Source organism: Magallana gigas, chromosome 2, assembly GCF_963853765.1.
Source record: "Magallana gigas chromosome 2, xbMagGiga1.1, whole genome shotgun sequence".
Classification (NCBI taxonomy): domain Eukaryota; kingdom Metazoa; phylum Mollusca; class Bivalvia; order Ostreida; family Ostreidae; genus Magallana; species Magallana gigas.
The window spans coordinates 57,716,054-57,733,048 of record NC_088854.1 but is presented as its reverse complement, the minus strand read 5'-3'; the positions used below and the strand labels follow the sequence as shown (position 1 = coordinate 57,733,048).

The 16,995-nt window shown below is 34.4% G+C and overlaps 1 protein-coding gene across 1 annotated transcript; it reads left to right on the top strand.

The window, feature by feature from the left end:
• Positions 1-403: 403 nt before the first annotated feature.
• LOC105329980 (cephalotocin receptor 1) lies at positions 404-15,249 on the top strand. The gene is made up of 3 exons (XM_011431497.4): positions 404-894; positions 13,170-14,132; positions 14,860-15,249. Exons 2-3 carry the CDS (start codon positions 13,247-13,249, stop codon positions 15,102-15,104), a joined length of 1,131 nt encoding a protein of 376 aa, XP_011429799.2. The 5' UTR covers positions 404-894; positions 13,170-13,246; the 3' UTR covers positions 15,105-15,249.
• The last annotated feature ends 1,746 nt before the right edge of the window (positions 15,250-16,995 follow it).

The following is a 16,995-nucleotide window of genomic DNA, read 5'->3' as shown; positions in this document are numbered from 1 at the left end:
GACTTCTAACATACTATTGGCGGTTCTCTGCACTTCTGACTCCAGACATGATCGAGTATGCAATCAGTTTCCCCAAGATGCCATAGCACCCCTTTGAGCATCTCTATGAAGAATTTAAACATTTCATTAATTGAATTCATCTATTAATATTTTAGGAAGCTTTAAATACGTTTAAACATCTGTTTAGTCTTAATGAACAATCGAAGATACCATCTGTATTTTCAATACCTTAACAAAACCTTTCCTGATTCTGATTTTTCAATTGATTCAAATTGATGAATTAATAATGTGAACTCGAGATAGACGCATTTCGTCGTCAATCTATCATGTATATGCCCAAGTGTATCGAATTCTATGAATTGACTGCTCACAGCGATCCAGAGACCTGGCAGTTCGGGAGTGGGTCGTGATTTCACAGTTATCAGGATTATACAAAGCATCATACATTACGTCAGGGCATGCAATCCCTTTGTTAAGACTATCATATTTGCTGTTCTTTCTGAAAACTCCGCCAATCAGTCACAAGTTGTTTTGAGCAAACATTGCTGTGGTAACACGACAGATAGTACTTACTCTTCATTTTTGTATTGGTTAATGACTTAAGAAGAACACATCTAGGAAAGGTTTCCGCCAGAGCTCGGCATTCTTCGAGAAGCTGTTTCGTTATAAAGCACAGGCCCCACAAGTCTCTCCCTCCAGAAACTGTCTCTCTCCTGGCTCCTTGCTACCCTGTGTCGCCGATCAATACGGCGAGGCTGTTTGATATAAAATGGCAGAGTGCCTATACTTATTGACAGGTCTCAATGGTTTGCTTGGCGGTAAAGGAGAGAAAATTCAATAGTGACAAATAGATGTGTTAAACTTGTGCCGGTTATAAGCATTCTCAATTTTACGGTAAGACAATTTTCTTATTCCACCCATTTTTGTCAATTTAAAAAGAAAAATGGCTGAACCGAAGATATCTAAAATTCTTTTCTTAAACACTAGTATTCAAAGTCAAAGTTCAAATATTTCATCTTGAAAAAAAAATTATAAATTGTGAATCATCAAGAAATGCCAATGGTGATCCATACATGTTTACATGTAACCAAAACTGTGATAAAGGACCTTCTTATTTTACTAATCAAGAAATTGTTTTGATTTCAAACAGTGATCATATTTATAAACTATTAGGCATTTGAAATGGTTTAAAGAAAAGTTAAATATCAATACTGAACTCTTTTGGACTTGCAATTACTGCTTAAAAAAATTGTACATTTTTATGCTCATAAAATACCAGTAACTATTTTATTGATAATTTTCTCTATAAACATAATTCATACAAACTTTGATAAGAAAACACGTTTTACATCAAGCATTCCTCAGTTTTATTGAAACAAAAACCAATATTAAGTTAAAGTTGTGCAAAGAAGAGGGATACCTGTTTTGTAAGTGACTACATTTCTAATGAATTAGTATTACATGTACCTTTATTAAATCATTTCTGGCTTAAAGACTTTGCAAGACAAGTTATTTTGTGGAATTAAAGCCTTAATTGGCTTAAATAAAATAATCTAAGTAACCGCCATATGATTTTATTTTTAATTTTTCTGTTTCCTTGACAATTCTGTGTGGTCTTGATTAAACTTTACGCCACGAAGATCCATTTCTTGGTAAAAGGTATTTATAATTCTGTTGTATAATATAAGTGTCTTTATTGCAAAAAGCAGACTGGGTGTTTTAGAACCAGACCAGGGTGAGAGAGTATATTTCATTACTTTACATTAAATAGAACGTAATATTGGAATCAAACTATATTAACTGAAGCGGAATATTGTGTGGTATATGACAAACATTTAATAAGACGTTTATATTGACTGTATACACAAATACTTCATATATATTACTCCGGTATATGGCGGAGAGTGAAAGAAAGCATTAATCACCGGCTATCACCCTGAGCACTTTCCGCGAATAAAAACGATATCTTAGTTTCTTGATCATAGAATACCAATATTCATTTGATAAAAACCAATTTATATGTTATAAACACATCACTGAAAACATCATAAAAAGAGATCGCAGTGAACTCATATAATAAAAGTAATGTGCAGACATCATCAGGCACTTGGAGATTTAAGGGGGCCATTGCGAAAAAGTAGGTATTTTACGGCCGTCGGCGCTGGTTCTGATTCCGTCGTTTATCTGGGAAATCTAACGTTGTTGAAGATTAACTTCTCACGCTTACATGGCGATTATCCTTTGACAAACCAGATCCGCTTCTCGTCGTTTGATCTTGTCATTAATAATTCTGAGTTTGCTTCAAAGGGTAATCGAAAACAAAGAATACTCTTATTGCACTCTCGATGGAAAAAATCCTTTTCGTTTTTTTTTAAAATATGTCTACAAAAAAAAAACTCACAGAAATTATGAAATTGACGTTATCGACTTCATGAAGATAATTTAGTTATTCATGCATAGACATTCTGCTTTGTTGACCAAATTTTTATTTACCTACATGTACATGTATACGCCCTCACCTGGAATATGCGAATTTATGCATGCTTTCACGCATCCAGTGTTTGTATTTTATCCGCAAACAATGAAATTCCCGTAGTTACTTTCGTTGGTGAGATAAAATCGGAAATGGTTTATAATGAGCACATGCAGGTTCGTGTGTTTGTGGTTTTTCCTTTCACATATCACCGAGAGAGAGGCTAAAAATGACTATGAAAACATTAACAAGTATTTTTTTTAAAGAAATGATCGGCATGTAATATCATTGGTCAACTCGGTAAATGTAATACGAAAGCATTATGCTACATGCAATAGATATGATAAATTAAATGAATAGCACCGTTTTGTTGATTTCTGAAATAGCACGGCATGAATGAAGTTTACTTTTAATATGCGATTTGTACATATACTTCCGATTAATATTCTTACGCATGTAAAGAAAAGTTATGTATGTAACTGTATGTAAATGTTTTACATGCAAGGCAAACGGATAAGAGTAACGATATTTGTAATCTACTTGTAATTAAAGATTTAATGAGGTTGTCATTGCATAGTAAATAAAGAAGTGCAATGCACAATGCGTGCCCAAATAGTAAAATTTGCCGGAAGCCTCATATGGACACAACTGTGATCGACCAAGGCTGATCACAAAATAGTTCTGTGTTTACCTGAGTGTGGATGGCAGGGCCCGGGTATTCGCCATTCTACATGCTAGTATGGATCCGATTGTCAAATATTTCACAAATTGTTATAGTATTTTTAGTGAATTCATTTTTATCGTAAAATTCATTTGATTCATTTTTAAAAACAAAAGTTAAAATTGACTAGTAAAACATTGTGTTATCATTATTGAGGGATACACGTTTAAGAGACTACTGTGAAATCTCTAGAATTCCTGGTGGCTATATTTTCGTGATGGTATTCGTGGATAGTCACCCCCCCCCCCCCCCCCCCCCCACGAATTTACATCCTCTATGAAAGAGTTAGTTTTCTATCTGAAACTGAAGACCGACGAATCCACAAAATTACATCCCCACGAAGAAGAATTACGCCTAAAATCCACGAAAATTGGTTACCACGAATTAAAATGATTTCACAGTATAATGCGAAATCTATATATACAAGTCATTGAGGAGGCAGACTGAAATACTGGGTTTTATTTCGTTGAACCTAAAAATCCCTGTAGGAATTTATCAAGAAAAAAATAACTATATAAATTTGTTATAAATTTCTTCAATAAAATATTTGTGATCTTTTGGAAGGTTATAAACTGAGTAAACACCAAGTCTTTATAAAATATTCTACCGACAACCCGAGACACTCTTATCCATTGATTAAAATATAGAATGGTTTTCATAAATCATAAACTTGTATGAAGTGTTCTTTTTTGCATGATTGAATAAAATATGAGATCATTCTTCTTTGTTGCGTGGACCCTGAGGTCCACGCAGAAAATATATATACGCGAGGTTAGACCGGATGCTATTGGGAAAATTCAGCCTGCGCATAAGCTAGCCTGGTTCCAGCTCAGGGAACCAGGCTAGCACACGTTTATCTGAATCGGGATCGGGATTCCGTGCCATATGCACACATAAGTTCAAAGGCGCTGTAATTGTAAAGTTGTCGGTAAACAGTACAGAAACAAAGTATTCCTTTTAAAGAAATGATTGGCATGTGATATGAACTATCAGTATTATCAGGGACGTTAGTATATACGTCCCTGGTATTATGAAATAAGTTAATGTTATGCCGAAACTACAACATGCATCAAATAGCATAATTTGCAATGTTTTGTTGTTTTCCGAATACACATGGAACTTAACTTTACTTTTATAGTAGGCGAAGCTAGAGTACTTCCCTATTAAATTTTTTTAAGCATTTAAGTATGATTGAATAATTATGTCACTGTATAAAAGTTTAAATCTCAAGAAAAATGCATCAAAATACGAAATTTTTAATTTACACAAAGCTGTCACTGCATAGTTAACAAAGTAGTGCGAATCGTAATGTGTGCACAAATAGTAGAATTCACCGAATGCTCGATACTATACATGCAAACTTCATTCATAGATAGATCATAATTATTTTAGAAGTATGGACCCTTTAAATTCTGAGATAAAAAGTCAGGGCTATACATACATGTATACGTAATACATCGTACAAATTAAGTGGTTAAAAGCAGAGGGCTAGAGTCGGTGGAATCTCTGATAATCTTAAGGCTTTCACGTTTTCGTTGGAAACACATGCAAATGGTCCACGTATTGTAGTCCTTTTTTAAAGGACAGCAACTTGTATTGAAATTAAGTTGTCAGATTTTTCTGCCATGTGATCTGAAATTTGATGTAGGAAAAGAAGCACGTTAAGGAACATCTTCCCAAGTCGAGTTTCTGATCCGCTCTAAATAAATTAAAGGTTTGACTGTTTTTGAGGTTTTTAAAAATCTAATTAAATTAGTTAATGAATCGTTTTAACTATTGGAATGAGAAAACAAGTGTTTGAAAGTAGGGAAGCGATTTTAAAGGATGTTTTGATCAGCAACCCTGCAATCTCCACATTTTTTAAAATATGCAAATTTTATTACTGTTGATAAGGTTTCATTCTTTTGGCTACGTTTACAAACAAAACAAATACACATAAACTGGAGTAAGCCATTTTGTGTATGATTGCAATAAGTAATCGAACCAACTTTCATTCTAAAAAAAAACATGGGGGGGGGGGGTGTGGAAGGAAGTTTTAAATAAAGAAAATAATTTTCCCAAATTTTTTTATCTTTGTTCATGCTTTATATTTCAATTGGTTGCTGTCCGGGAAAAAAAATAACTCGAAGTTTCTTTATAAAAGAAGTAAAAACGTCTGTATTTACACCGCCTGAAATAGTAAACGAATATTTTGTTAGGACGACACACAAGTCAACCTTTAAGTAAACATAGACCACTCAAGAAGATTCCTGTATTAATCCCGGCAAGTCAAGCTGCTATCACAAGGAACGGACATGTCGGATGGAATTGAACAATGAAAACTCTACTGGGGAAGAAAGAAATTGGAATAATTGAGCGGTATTACTCGCGAAATCAATAAATTAATGGATGTGAAATTTAGCCATTAAAGGATTAAGTAGAACAATATTTCAGGTTTCTGATTCATTAGTGATTCCCTGATCCTCTGCTCTTTCTAGTTGTGAAGATTTGTATGGTATTTTGGTGGCATGTTAATAAATCATATCTCTGTGATCGATTACCACCTCTTAAATCTTGGCGTATATAAGTTATGTGGTGACAAAATCGGCAGATACAATCAGTATTTTTCTCTTTCTATCCGTTTTTTTTTTTATAAACGTGCATGGTTAGTGTCGCGCCCTCTTTCATTGTTCAATTTTAAATAATGAATATATACTCTGAAAACTTGGACAGAAAATATACTAATGTTTACTGAAAGCTGGACATTTAAACAGGAATTAATAAAAGCAAATTAAGAGGGAATTTGTTTGATCATCATACAGAGAAGTCATTTACATGCAAATAATTGGACAGGGTGGATAAAAACATTCATCAAGGGGAATCGAGTTCAGAAGTGTAAAATTATACCAACTAGTTAATTAAGCAATATTTTTGATCTTACAGAAAGATTAAGATGAAAAAGGGGAAAGAAAGATTAAGTTTACAAAGAATTATAGGAATTAATATTATATGTATGGAAATAATTATATTCATTAATTCTTAAGCTTGTGTATTTGTGTGGATCAGCAGGTCTTCAAAATGCGATTGATTAACACTAAGAATTTCATTACTTTTCCATCATATTTTTCTGTTAATTTTCATTTAAATGGTCTTCAAAATGCCAGAGTCTCTTAAGATGTTGAATGTTCTTGATTGAACTAAAAGTTTCTGTCAACAATAGTTCAGCACCGCTCAGCATGTATTTAACTGAAAGAAAAAAAATCAAAGGTACACGTATTAAGGTATACAAAAAAACCTGCTTAAGCTTAAATAACAGGCTATACCTGCTTATACATAAAACCCTAGTGGCCACTCAAAATCTATTGCAAACCCAGGACACGTGCGTAAAAAGTTGTAAACGTTTTGGCGGGCGACTGACGGCACAAACATGTATCTGTCTGCTGTCCTGAAACAAACCATACCCCGCCGTCCCTGCATGGTGCCTGTGGAATAGCAGCATTGTTTACAGCCAGGCATGTTGGAAACTTTACGTGATATATACCTCCTAATTACATGTATTTAGTGTTCTTGTAGTAATGTAGCGCTGCAAAAGCGATGGCTTCCGATGCAGTCATATTTTCCATCGCATCACCTCGGCCCACCTTTTGCAATAATTAGACTAATAGTTTTTCGTGAAATTTTTATACAACGAATTTATTCCCATATAGAACTGTAAAACAAAATATACCAAAGTTAATTAAATTTCTTGCAACATTGAATAATATCCATAGCTTTTGATACGAATATGATCTAACCTTGAGTCTACTTTCTATACATTCTACATAAGATCTATTTTTTATAATATAAATATATAACCATGACGGGTTCCATAGTAATCGTTTATTCACCAGTCAGGGGCCCTCTATGGACATGAATAATTTAAGCATTCAAAATATACAGAATGAGAAATGTCTAATGATAAATCTAATAACTGTCTTCAGTTGCCAAAGAAAATGTACATTATTACATGAGATGCAAATATACAAGGTACATTATTAATAAGTAATGAAGGAATGTTTTTTTTTTTCGATAAACAGCAGCTAATATACAACGTTGCCTGGAATACAGAGAGTACCAAAGGACGGTGCCTGTGCCCAGTCAGTCAGACTGACAAATTGTACTCAAAGTATTCAACCCAGTCCATGTAAACATAACCTTTTTGGAGGGGGATATGTAGAAATATAAAAAAGATATGCTCCACTTTTTAAAGCCATATGCATGTTTAATCATGCTGGAAGTTTATATATCCATTTTAGATAAGCTTTGTTTTATGATGATCTCAGTCCCTCTGTTCGCACTATTTCATCTTTGCATTGTACAACCATATTTTTTATCCACTTTGTATACTGGATTATTTAATCTTTATACAAAGTATTTGGTTATAAAGGATTTTCAATATGAAGAATAAACCTTTGCAACAGAACTTAAGCTGTACGGGGAATTCGGGTTTATGGACAGTACCGCTTCAGTATCAGCAATACAAAAAACTGTGTACTAGTATTTATTGCACACAAAAAGGTGCGCACGGCTTTGGACTTTTTAAACTAATATGGGAAAATATTTTGTAAATATTTTCATACTAAAAATACCACATCATGTATATATATATACGAATCACAATTCCAGCCGACAGATTTCTTGCAAATAGAAAAGTAAACATGCCTGATTTTTCCTTTACATAAAATGCACAAATACAGAAATTCAAATCAAACAACATCGTTATCTTACATATAATTATATTACGAGCAGTTTCTATGGATTGGTTACTACCCCGATCTTGCAAAATGTGGCTCTCAACATGGAATGAGAAGTGACAGAGGAAACATTTGAAAACAGATTCCCCTCTCCATTAGATGCCTACGCATGAGCTCCAGACTCCCAGACTGATCATTCGTCCTGAAAGTTATTGCATAATTGAAATCTGTAAGGATGGGATTTCGCGACCTTTTTAGAGATAAATCAGAATCTAATTAATTGGATGATGTAGAGAGAAGATTTGATATTTTCAAAGTCCCAGAGTTCCGAGAATTTTGTAAGGAAGAATAAAACAAGAGTTGATTCCCTGGCATGCAGCTTTATTCTTCCGAATAAAAATCGATCCATCTAATTATCGAAATCAACTGTTACTTTACAGGTATCACTTTGGAAGCTTTTAATGATGACCAATTCAGGAAATACAGACTTAAACGCTTAATTGGGGAACAACAATATACAAGATGTAGATACGAGTGAAATTTTTATACTTCTTTTCAAGTTAAGGTCAGGGATGTTCCTTATTAAACTTACAATTATGAGATACTACAATTATTTCATCTTTTAAACACCCCTAACAAACAATTTAGTGCGGCACGGGTTGACATTGCACATGATATCGAACACCTACGAAATAGATACATCGACACACTGTATTGTTGAAATTTACATCACCAAGCTTTAAGCCCACAATAATACTATAAATTTCACTTCACTCTGCTTTGTTAGAATAATCTAACTGTGACTCGGGACAGGCTTTCACCACGGTTGAAATGCCTCCTATATACCCGTAATGTAGCAGAAAATTGCAGATCAAATCGCTCAGAACAGAGAATTATGCATATAACTGTATATCTTGTAAAACCAAGTACTTTATAAACTTATTTACCTAAATAAAATTCTATGTGTAATTCCATTACACACATGATCAATTTTCAGCATTGTCTATAAAAATAATAAATCGGCAAGACGAAACTTAACCTGTACAGATGAATGCAGATATATGTAACATGGGAGTGTAGAAACATTGATTTTAATCCTAACTGGATTTCCATAAATATTTCTTATAAAGTCTGAACCAAAAACGTGAGGGAGAAACCCTACTATGGGGGAAAAGCTTCTATATAGTAGCTTTTCCCCCCGGGGGGAAAGGCTACTATATAGTATGTTTTCCAGGGGGAAAGCTTCTATGGGGGAAAAACTGCTATACAACACCGGTAATTTGATTCTGAATACCGAATAGCAGAAAATAATCACTATGCATAAGTCTATAGCAGTCTCTCTTTTATAAGACCTGCATATGAGACGTTTTAATTACAGATACCGGATTGCTATAACGTGATTTGGCTAACAAACCATTTTAAGGAAAGATAAAATTCAACGTTTTGATAAATGAATATGAACCATTAAAAGTTGAACACTGACATAAGTTACCAAAATTTGCTTGGAATTTACAAAAATATATATATATATATATATATATATATATATATATATATATATATATATATATATATATATATAATGCGCATGCGCAAGATTGTAAAATCTAACAAATCCAGATGATTTCCGGAATTATTTTTTTTGGAATTTTCGTTGATTATATTAATTAACGAAGCTTGATTGAGAAAAAATAAAAACAAATTGGTAATCCTAAAGTACCAATGATGTTTAAAATATATAAAACAAAAGACAGTACTCTTCCGGTTTATCGGTATTAAAGCCCAAAAACACAAGTCTTTTATTAGTCCCCTACCGGTTTTCACCGGAGGGGACTATAGCTTTCCTCTGCGTCCGTCCGTCCGTCCGTCTGTCTGTCTGTCCGTCTGTCTGTCCCACTTCAGTTTTCCACACTTTTTTCTTTATGCGTTTGAGGAATAATATGAAATTTGCTGAACCGCTTCAAAATGCCAAACTACAGATCAAGTTTACACTTTTGTAGCGTCTGGTTGACATATTTTCGAGAAAATTAATTTGTTATATTCCAATTTTTTGGGAGTTGATTTTAATCAACTCTCCTATGCAGTTACTCTGGCAAACCGAAAGTGAAACAGTGTTTGGACCTAAGCACAAATCATCGCCGCTGACAAGACTTAGTTCTTGAAAATAATAGAAAAATTCGATTTAATATATGCTGAAGCATTCTTTTTCAAGGAAACTTATCCATAAACACTTATGATTAGTCAGATTTTATATGATACGAACAATTTGGATATTTTTGTAGTCTCATGTGTTCCTACGCCAGAGTGTAATAAAGTCTCGTTCAGCCAGACGCTCAGCTGTCTCCGTAAATCTCCGACAAGCAGAGAGGCTCTGTTGCTTGTCGAAGATTAACGGAGACAGCCGAGCGTCTGGTTGAACGAGACCAGAGTTCGATATCAATAGTGCTTGGATTCATACGATTTTTAGAATTGTTTCGATTACTAATAGATAGTTTGAAATCTATCTTTAAATATTACACAACATGATTCATTTGGGGTTTCTCGAAATTCTTGTCTGGAAAGTCTAAAAATTCGTATAATAAAAAAGTGCGTAATTCAAATACAGACTAGAAACTAATATACCATGCAAGATAAGTTGATTTTAAAGTAAATGATAATCGATAAAATCAACTCCCCTCAGTACTTCAGTACTTTGATTAATGTTCGGGTTCGAAATTCTGCATAGCAGTGCATTGTTTTCACAATTTCCACAAACCGGTTGGGGACGTGTATTGCTTATGCAATTCTCTCAGAATGCTTGTTTTGATATAGTAGTATAGATATTCGTTTCTTGGCAAATTCTTTTGGAATCAAACGAGTGTCATCACCAGGTCAACAATTCACTTGGCTATTCTTGGTGTATAGCTAGGATATCCATGGAAAAACGGTAACAACCACAGATAGACGCAAAGCGGTCCTCGTATGCCATATTATTTCGCTTCCTACTGCTAAGATAAAAATAACCCTCAATGTTCCTTTACCACTAGTTAGCAAAAACAATTTATACATTAACGTCTGTAACAAACTATATGTCTATAGCCCCCCCCCCCCCTTAGAAAAGAATTAAGATAAAAATATAAAGTGAAAATATAACAATTTAAAAAGAGATGGTAATAGTTTCATTACCTAGAACTGAATTATTCAGAAGATGGTATCCCTGTTTTATCAGTTTCGAGAATGAAGTTCATTGTCGATGTCCTTGTCACTGTGATTGTCACGGAATTGGAGAGGGCAGAACAGCTGGGTGTCAATCATCTTCATCAGGTCCGCTACTGAGTTCGAGGAAATAGACACAAAACCGACACTGGAGCCTTCTAAATAAGGGAGCGGTGGTTCTCCTGACCACGGGTTCCGATGGACTATAGCCCACGAGGTGTGGCACGGCTGATATCTCGTGAGGACAATAGCTGCATCTACAGATATCGCCCGCTCTTTTCCCTAGTCTTTAATGTAAAAAAAAATAATGTCCTTTTTATTGTCATATAGTTTGGGATTTTTCTCGAAACGTCAATTAGGAAAAATGAGTCTCATTTAGACAACTCCCTGTTGCAAATGCGAAACCAGCATGTGAGGAAGAGCTAATACGTGTACTTATATTGAAATTGAACAAACGCTTAATGATTAATTCACGTTTTTATCCTTAGCATACATTTAACCATGACAATTTATAGATACTTTAAAATAATAAATTCAATTTAGTAGATTGTTAACAAAAATCTTTTGAAGGTATCTTAGAGTCTACATAATTTCAACCATCTCAATTTAAAAGTGTTGAATCGAGACATCTTTTTGATATATATCTTCACAAAACCATTTGTTTGTGTAGTAAACAAGTCATGGTGTAAAATGTGATTTGATTGGTTATGGAAGTAGGGGTTTAATTTTTAATGTTTAGCAGGTTTGCCCTGATAAAATCGAATACGTCTGCAGCTGTTAATCTCGTCTAAGGCCTAATTGACGGTCAATACTGGCTCAGCAAAACGACTGAAAAACCAAGCCATTCCCTTGTCATTTCATTTCGTCGTCGGAAGAAATTCAAGGATGTTATAAATTAAACATCGGCTTCATTTGTATTTTATAGGAGTTAATGAAAATCAGGGAAATTGCTAGATTTAGAGAGCCGCTAGCAGTAACTTTGTGTTTTTTTTCGCTTGAGACAGCAAATACTCAGAGAGAGAGAGAGAGAGAGAGAGAGAGAGAGAGAGTTTTCTGTCTTGATAACAAAAGTTTTAAAGTTTTTTGCTTAGATTTTATCAACAAAGGATCTGGTATAGTACGGACCAATAAAGCTTTGCAGCATATTAAGTTGTAAAAATAATTTTCTTGTGTTATGGTAATTATAAGATATTGCGGAATAATTGTTCTCGGAAAGAGAATCTAGTAAAGTTTTCAAACGATTAAAACGTTTCCCTCCGGAATACCCGTCACTTTTGCTCTTCCAATGGTTCAGTGACTAAACGATATGTGCAAGGTGTGGATATTTAAATCTTTATGCATGAAACACTAAAAAATGTAATCAATGAAAGATGATAATGCTTTAATACCAAACCACCATTAAGTACTGACTCACCCTGTAGAAGTTCAAAAAAGCATATCTTGCAGGAAATACCAAGCATTGATTGCGCATGCCTTTTTATTTGGCAAGGAAATTAGTTCTGTCCTAAAGGACTGGATGTGGCATGATCCACTCGAAATGAATCGTCATCGGATGTTCAAGAACTTTTTATATACACGTAGATGTAATTCTAGTTATTCGATTTTAATATTTTTGGGATATTTTTTGCTTGCATGAAAGGATGTCATAAAAAGCGACCCACTTTCCGATAATGTAGCAGGCATCTTCAACAAATAAACTTTCCGCGATCGGAATTTGAAATTACAATAGTTAATTTCCAAGAATAAGAACAAAAGAGAATATTTAAAATCAATTTTGCATTAAAAGTGGTTATGATCCTGAAATTGCTGTCCGGAGGGTATCTGAACGGAATTGACGAGGATCTGCTTCAACAAACATTGTAACAATGCGTGCATTAGAACCCAAAAACAATAAGATTACCTCTCCGAAAGCTCTCTGCATTGAATTCCTGGGGTCTTTGATATTTGCATTTTAATTCCACAGGGTTTTGTGATTGGTAGATACTAATCATCTAGTTTGTTTTCCTATTAGTTTTTGTATTGATTGAACATTCATTGTCATTCGAGTTAACTTTGTTCTCTTTTGTAGGTATTAAAGAAAAAAAATAGCGACACAATATCACAGGACATTACAAAACCTTGTTTATCGTGATCGACAAGTCAAGAATGGATTCGTTCCATCAAAATTCAACAAATTTTACGAGTGCCAATAATGAAACATATCATTCAATATACTCCGAGGAACTGGCAAAAATCGAAATCATAGTGCAGGCCGTCATACTCTACCTGGCCATTTTTGGAAATGTGGCCGTTCTTGTTGTGTTCCGTTGGAAATTAAAACGACTGAGTCGAATGCAATGGTTCATTGTTCATCTCTGCATAGCTGACCTTTTTGTTGCATTCTTCAACATACTCCCTCAGCTGGTATGGGATATCACACGTAGTTTTGAGGGAAATAATTTTCTTTGTAAAATAATGAAATATTTTCAAATTGTGGCCATGTATGCCTCAACCTATGTATTGGTGGTGACAGCGCTGGACAGGTATATCAGCATATGTCACCCACTGACCAGCCACACCTGGACGAAGCGCCGGGCCAACGTCATGGTCCTCGTGGCCTGGGTCTTGTCCCTATTGTTCTCCATCCCCCAGTTGATATTGTTTTCTTATATGGAGAGAAATGGAGAATATAACTGCTTGGAAAGCATGAATGATGTAGAACTGAAGACCTACATCACGTGGATCTTTTTGTCGGTTTACTTCATACCTTTCCTGGTCCTCACATTTGCTTATTCGAGAATCTGCTATGTGGTTTTTATTAGTGTCTCATCAAAGGAACAGGTGCGAGTCTCTTTTAACACAAAGTCCACCGTCTGTCATAAAAAGGGGGATTTGTTGACAAACCCCCGCGCTCATACCCGCTGTGCTTCAAAATCCAAGAAAAAGACCATCTACTTGACTTTGACTGTGGTGCTCTGCTTTTTAGTTTGCTGGGGACCTTTCTTTGTCGCTCAAATGTGGTCAGCCTATGACTACACAGCACCATTTACCAGTAAGTAATATATTACGGAAGAACATTGCAAAGTGAACTTGCAAAAAAAAGTCTTGTATTGTCGTTCCCTTGATTATTACGATGTTTTAATTTTGAAATATCTTTCCTTCGTTTACTCTTCAAAACTTCCTCATGAATTCGAGGTCATTTCACAAAAATTAATCTGTCGATAATTGGGGAAATTTTAATAACATTTCCCAAGATAAGATGGAAGCAGTCAGTGGGTGATACTATACAATTGAAGGTTAATTTCCCCTGTGTAAACAAATCATGTCCTACACTACATGTTATCATACAAATGACAGCGTATGACACGGTTAATTTATTGGACCACATCAGTATTTGAGATTAAAAATTAAAGAAAACCAATTACTTTTTTAAAGAAGTATCAGCCAAGCTAGTTAAAAAACAATATACTATTTTGAAGCCTTAATGTCACATTTGAAAGCAAGCTTTATTCGTTAGTTTAACTGGTACAAATAGAAGTATGTGGGCTTAACTTATTAATATTTCATCAGATTTAATTAAGAAGCTGTCATAGCGAAAAAAGGTGGAAACGGTTAAGCTTTCTTTGCACTTAATTATCACCCCGCAAGTTACTTTGTAAGCTAGGCACGTTTTACACCTCACATAGATTTATTTGACGTTGTTGGAACGATTCTGGGGACGTTCACTGTCCTAATTTCATCTAATCACCAACTTAACACACGTTACTGTTTGATTACAGGTGCATCATTTACCATCATCTTGCTTCTGGCCAGTCTGAACAGCTGTACCAACCCCTGGATCTACCTGGCTTTCAGTGGCACTATGTGCTGCAACAAGAGGCGCCCTAAGTCACCCTACCCCCAGTACTCATTGGCGGGGACCAACCAGACCTTTGTCGAGTCCGATTCATGCAGCACCAGGGGCTCCAAGAACTTCGAGACCAAACAAATGGTCACCATGCCAGTGGCAGACAAAGCTTCATAAAAATCCCATATTTGTTTCTATCTATTTGTTACTGTACAAAAGTCATTGATCTATTATGTATTTTGCGATGAATTTGAAAGTGTATTCATCCCGATGAACTACTTAAATGTTGGTTTACAATGAAATAAAACAGAGAAAGAAATTGCGGACGGATGCTATTTGCAAGTTTTTACTATTATTTCCAGAAATAAAATGTTTGATTGAAATCTTTTGGGAAGGAAACTTCCAATCTAAAGGCAATTTAAATCCCACTGAAATAATTGTGTTCCACGTTTTTTGTTTAACAGCCTTTCAGCGTGACTGAACTCGGATGTGCTTCATATCTTGATTTATCAGAAGTCTGGGGTTTGGGCTGGTCGTTTCCTTGCTTTAAAAAATTATTGCCTAGCTTTATTTTCACTTGGCGTTACTCCATCAAACCTGAAGGCGGTTTTATTTACTAATAACCTTTTGATATTTTTGAAAAACGGTACGATATTACGTAATCAACTTTAAAAAATACACTGGGGTAATCCGGATTTTGTTCCAACTACTATTTTCCCTTATTCATTTTCATCAGCTATATGTAGTGAGGTTTGCAAATCTCTCATCACTACTAAAGGTGCCATCGTGTTTCGTATTTCTGTCTATGGTGTCAAAGTGTAAAAGTAAGGCGAGAAGGGAAAATGTTACGATATAAGATGCCTTGTTAAAAAAACAAGAGACTAGGGAACATAAATGACAGAGAAAAACTAGATTTGTTGCTTTTGACAGTTTGAAGTGGGAAAATCGTGATGGTATTAAATGAACGCTTACATTTTCATGTTGAGATCAAACTTTTGCCAATTCGATGTTATGCGATATTGATTTGTAATCAGCTTGCCTTGCATTTTGAAATGTTTTCAAATCTTAGAATATTTAACATTTTAAAATATATTTAATCTCTCTCTCTCCTTTCTCTCTCTGAACGCTTTTTCAAAGGTGTGTCGTTAGTGGTATTTCGTTTCGCTTATAATTTGTAAAATTATTCAAATCTTGAATTCATAGAATCTTTGCTAAGAAATAAACTCAGCATCGTCGCAAGCCACCGTTTTTATATATACATATATATATATATATATATATATATATATATATATATATATATATATATATATATATATATATATATATATATATATATATATATATATATATATATATATATATATATATATATATATATATATATATACACACACACATCATATTATAATCTCTAGAAATTTATTTTTTAGGATTGACCAAGAACAGATTATTTTTTATTTTATTAGAGCCGGCACACATGTTAATACATGTAGCTATCCTGTCTTATCACGTCTGACCAATGACGAATTCCGTGGAGGTCCGCGTGTTTTGCTTTGTTGACAATTTTTTTTTTTTAAATAAACTGTTTCCACCGCAGATCATGATTCTAGCCTCGTGCAGAAGCTGATTAGGAGAAAACTGAGATCTCACAGACAGTTGAGCATGCATGTTTTTGAGTATTGTGTTGAATTAAATGGATATCGATCCAAAAGGTTTTTTAAGTGATCAAAAATCACGATTTTTTCAGCGCCCCCTAGGAACAAATGTGTAATAGTTGTCACACATGTATTTATTTATCTAAATATTAATCTTTCTAAACATCTTTCTATCTTTAAAGAATGATACATGCTCTTTTCCTCGTTACACTCTGTCTCAGCATCAGTCAGAGTAGAAAACCCGAGGGTACAAAGTGTAATGTGGAAAGGGCATATATCACACTCATGAACTCAAATATCAAAAAATAAACTAAAAATAAATACAGTGCCACATTGATGTAATAGTTGGGCATGTAAAATCATAGAAATGGTAACGTTTCTGTTCGAGCCACGGATTATTTTAAGTTATC

What these genes read in the sequence shown, in the direction of transcription:
- LOC105329980 (XM_011431497.4), top strand. Translation starts at nt 13,247, where the DNA reads ATGGATTCGTTCCATCAAAATTCAACAAATTTTACGAGTGCCAATAAT. An exon ending in CTACACAGCACCATTTACCA is followed by an intron (nt 14,133 to 14,859) that starts GTAAGTAATATA and finishes GTTTGATTACAG; the next exon opens with GTGCATCATTTACCATCATC.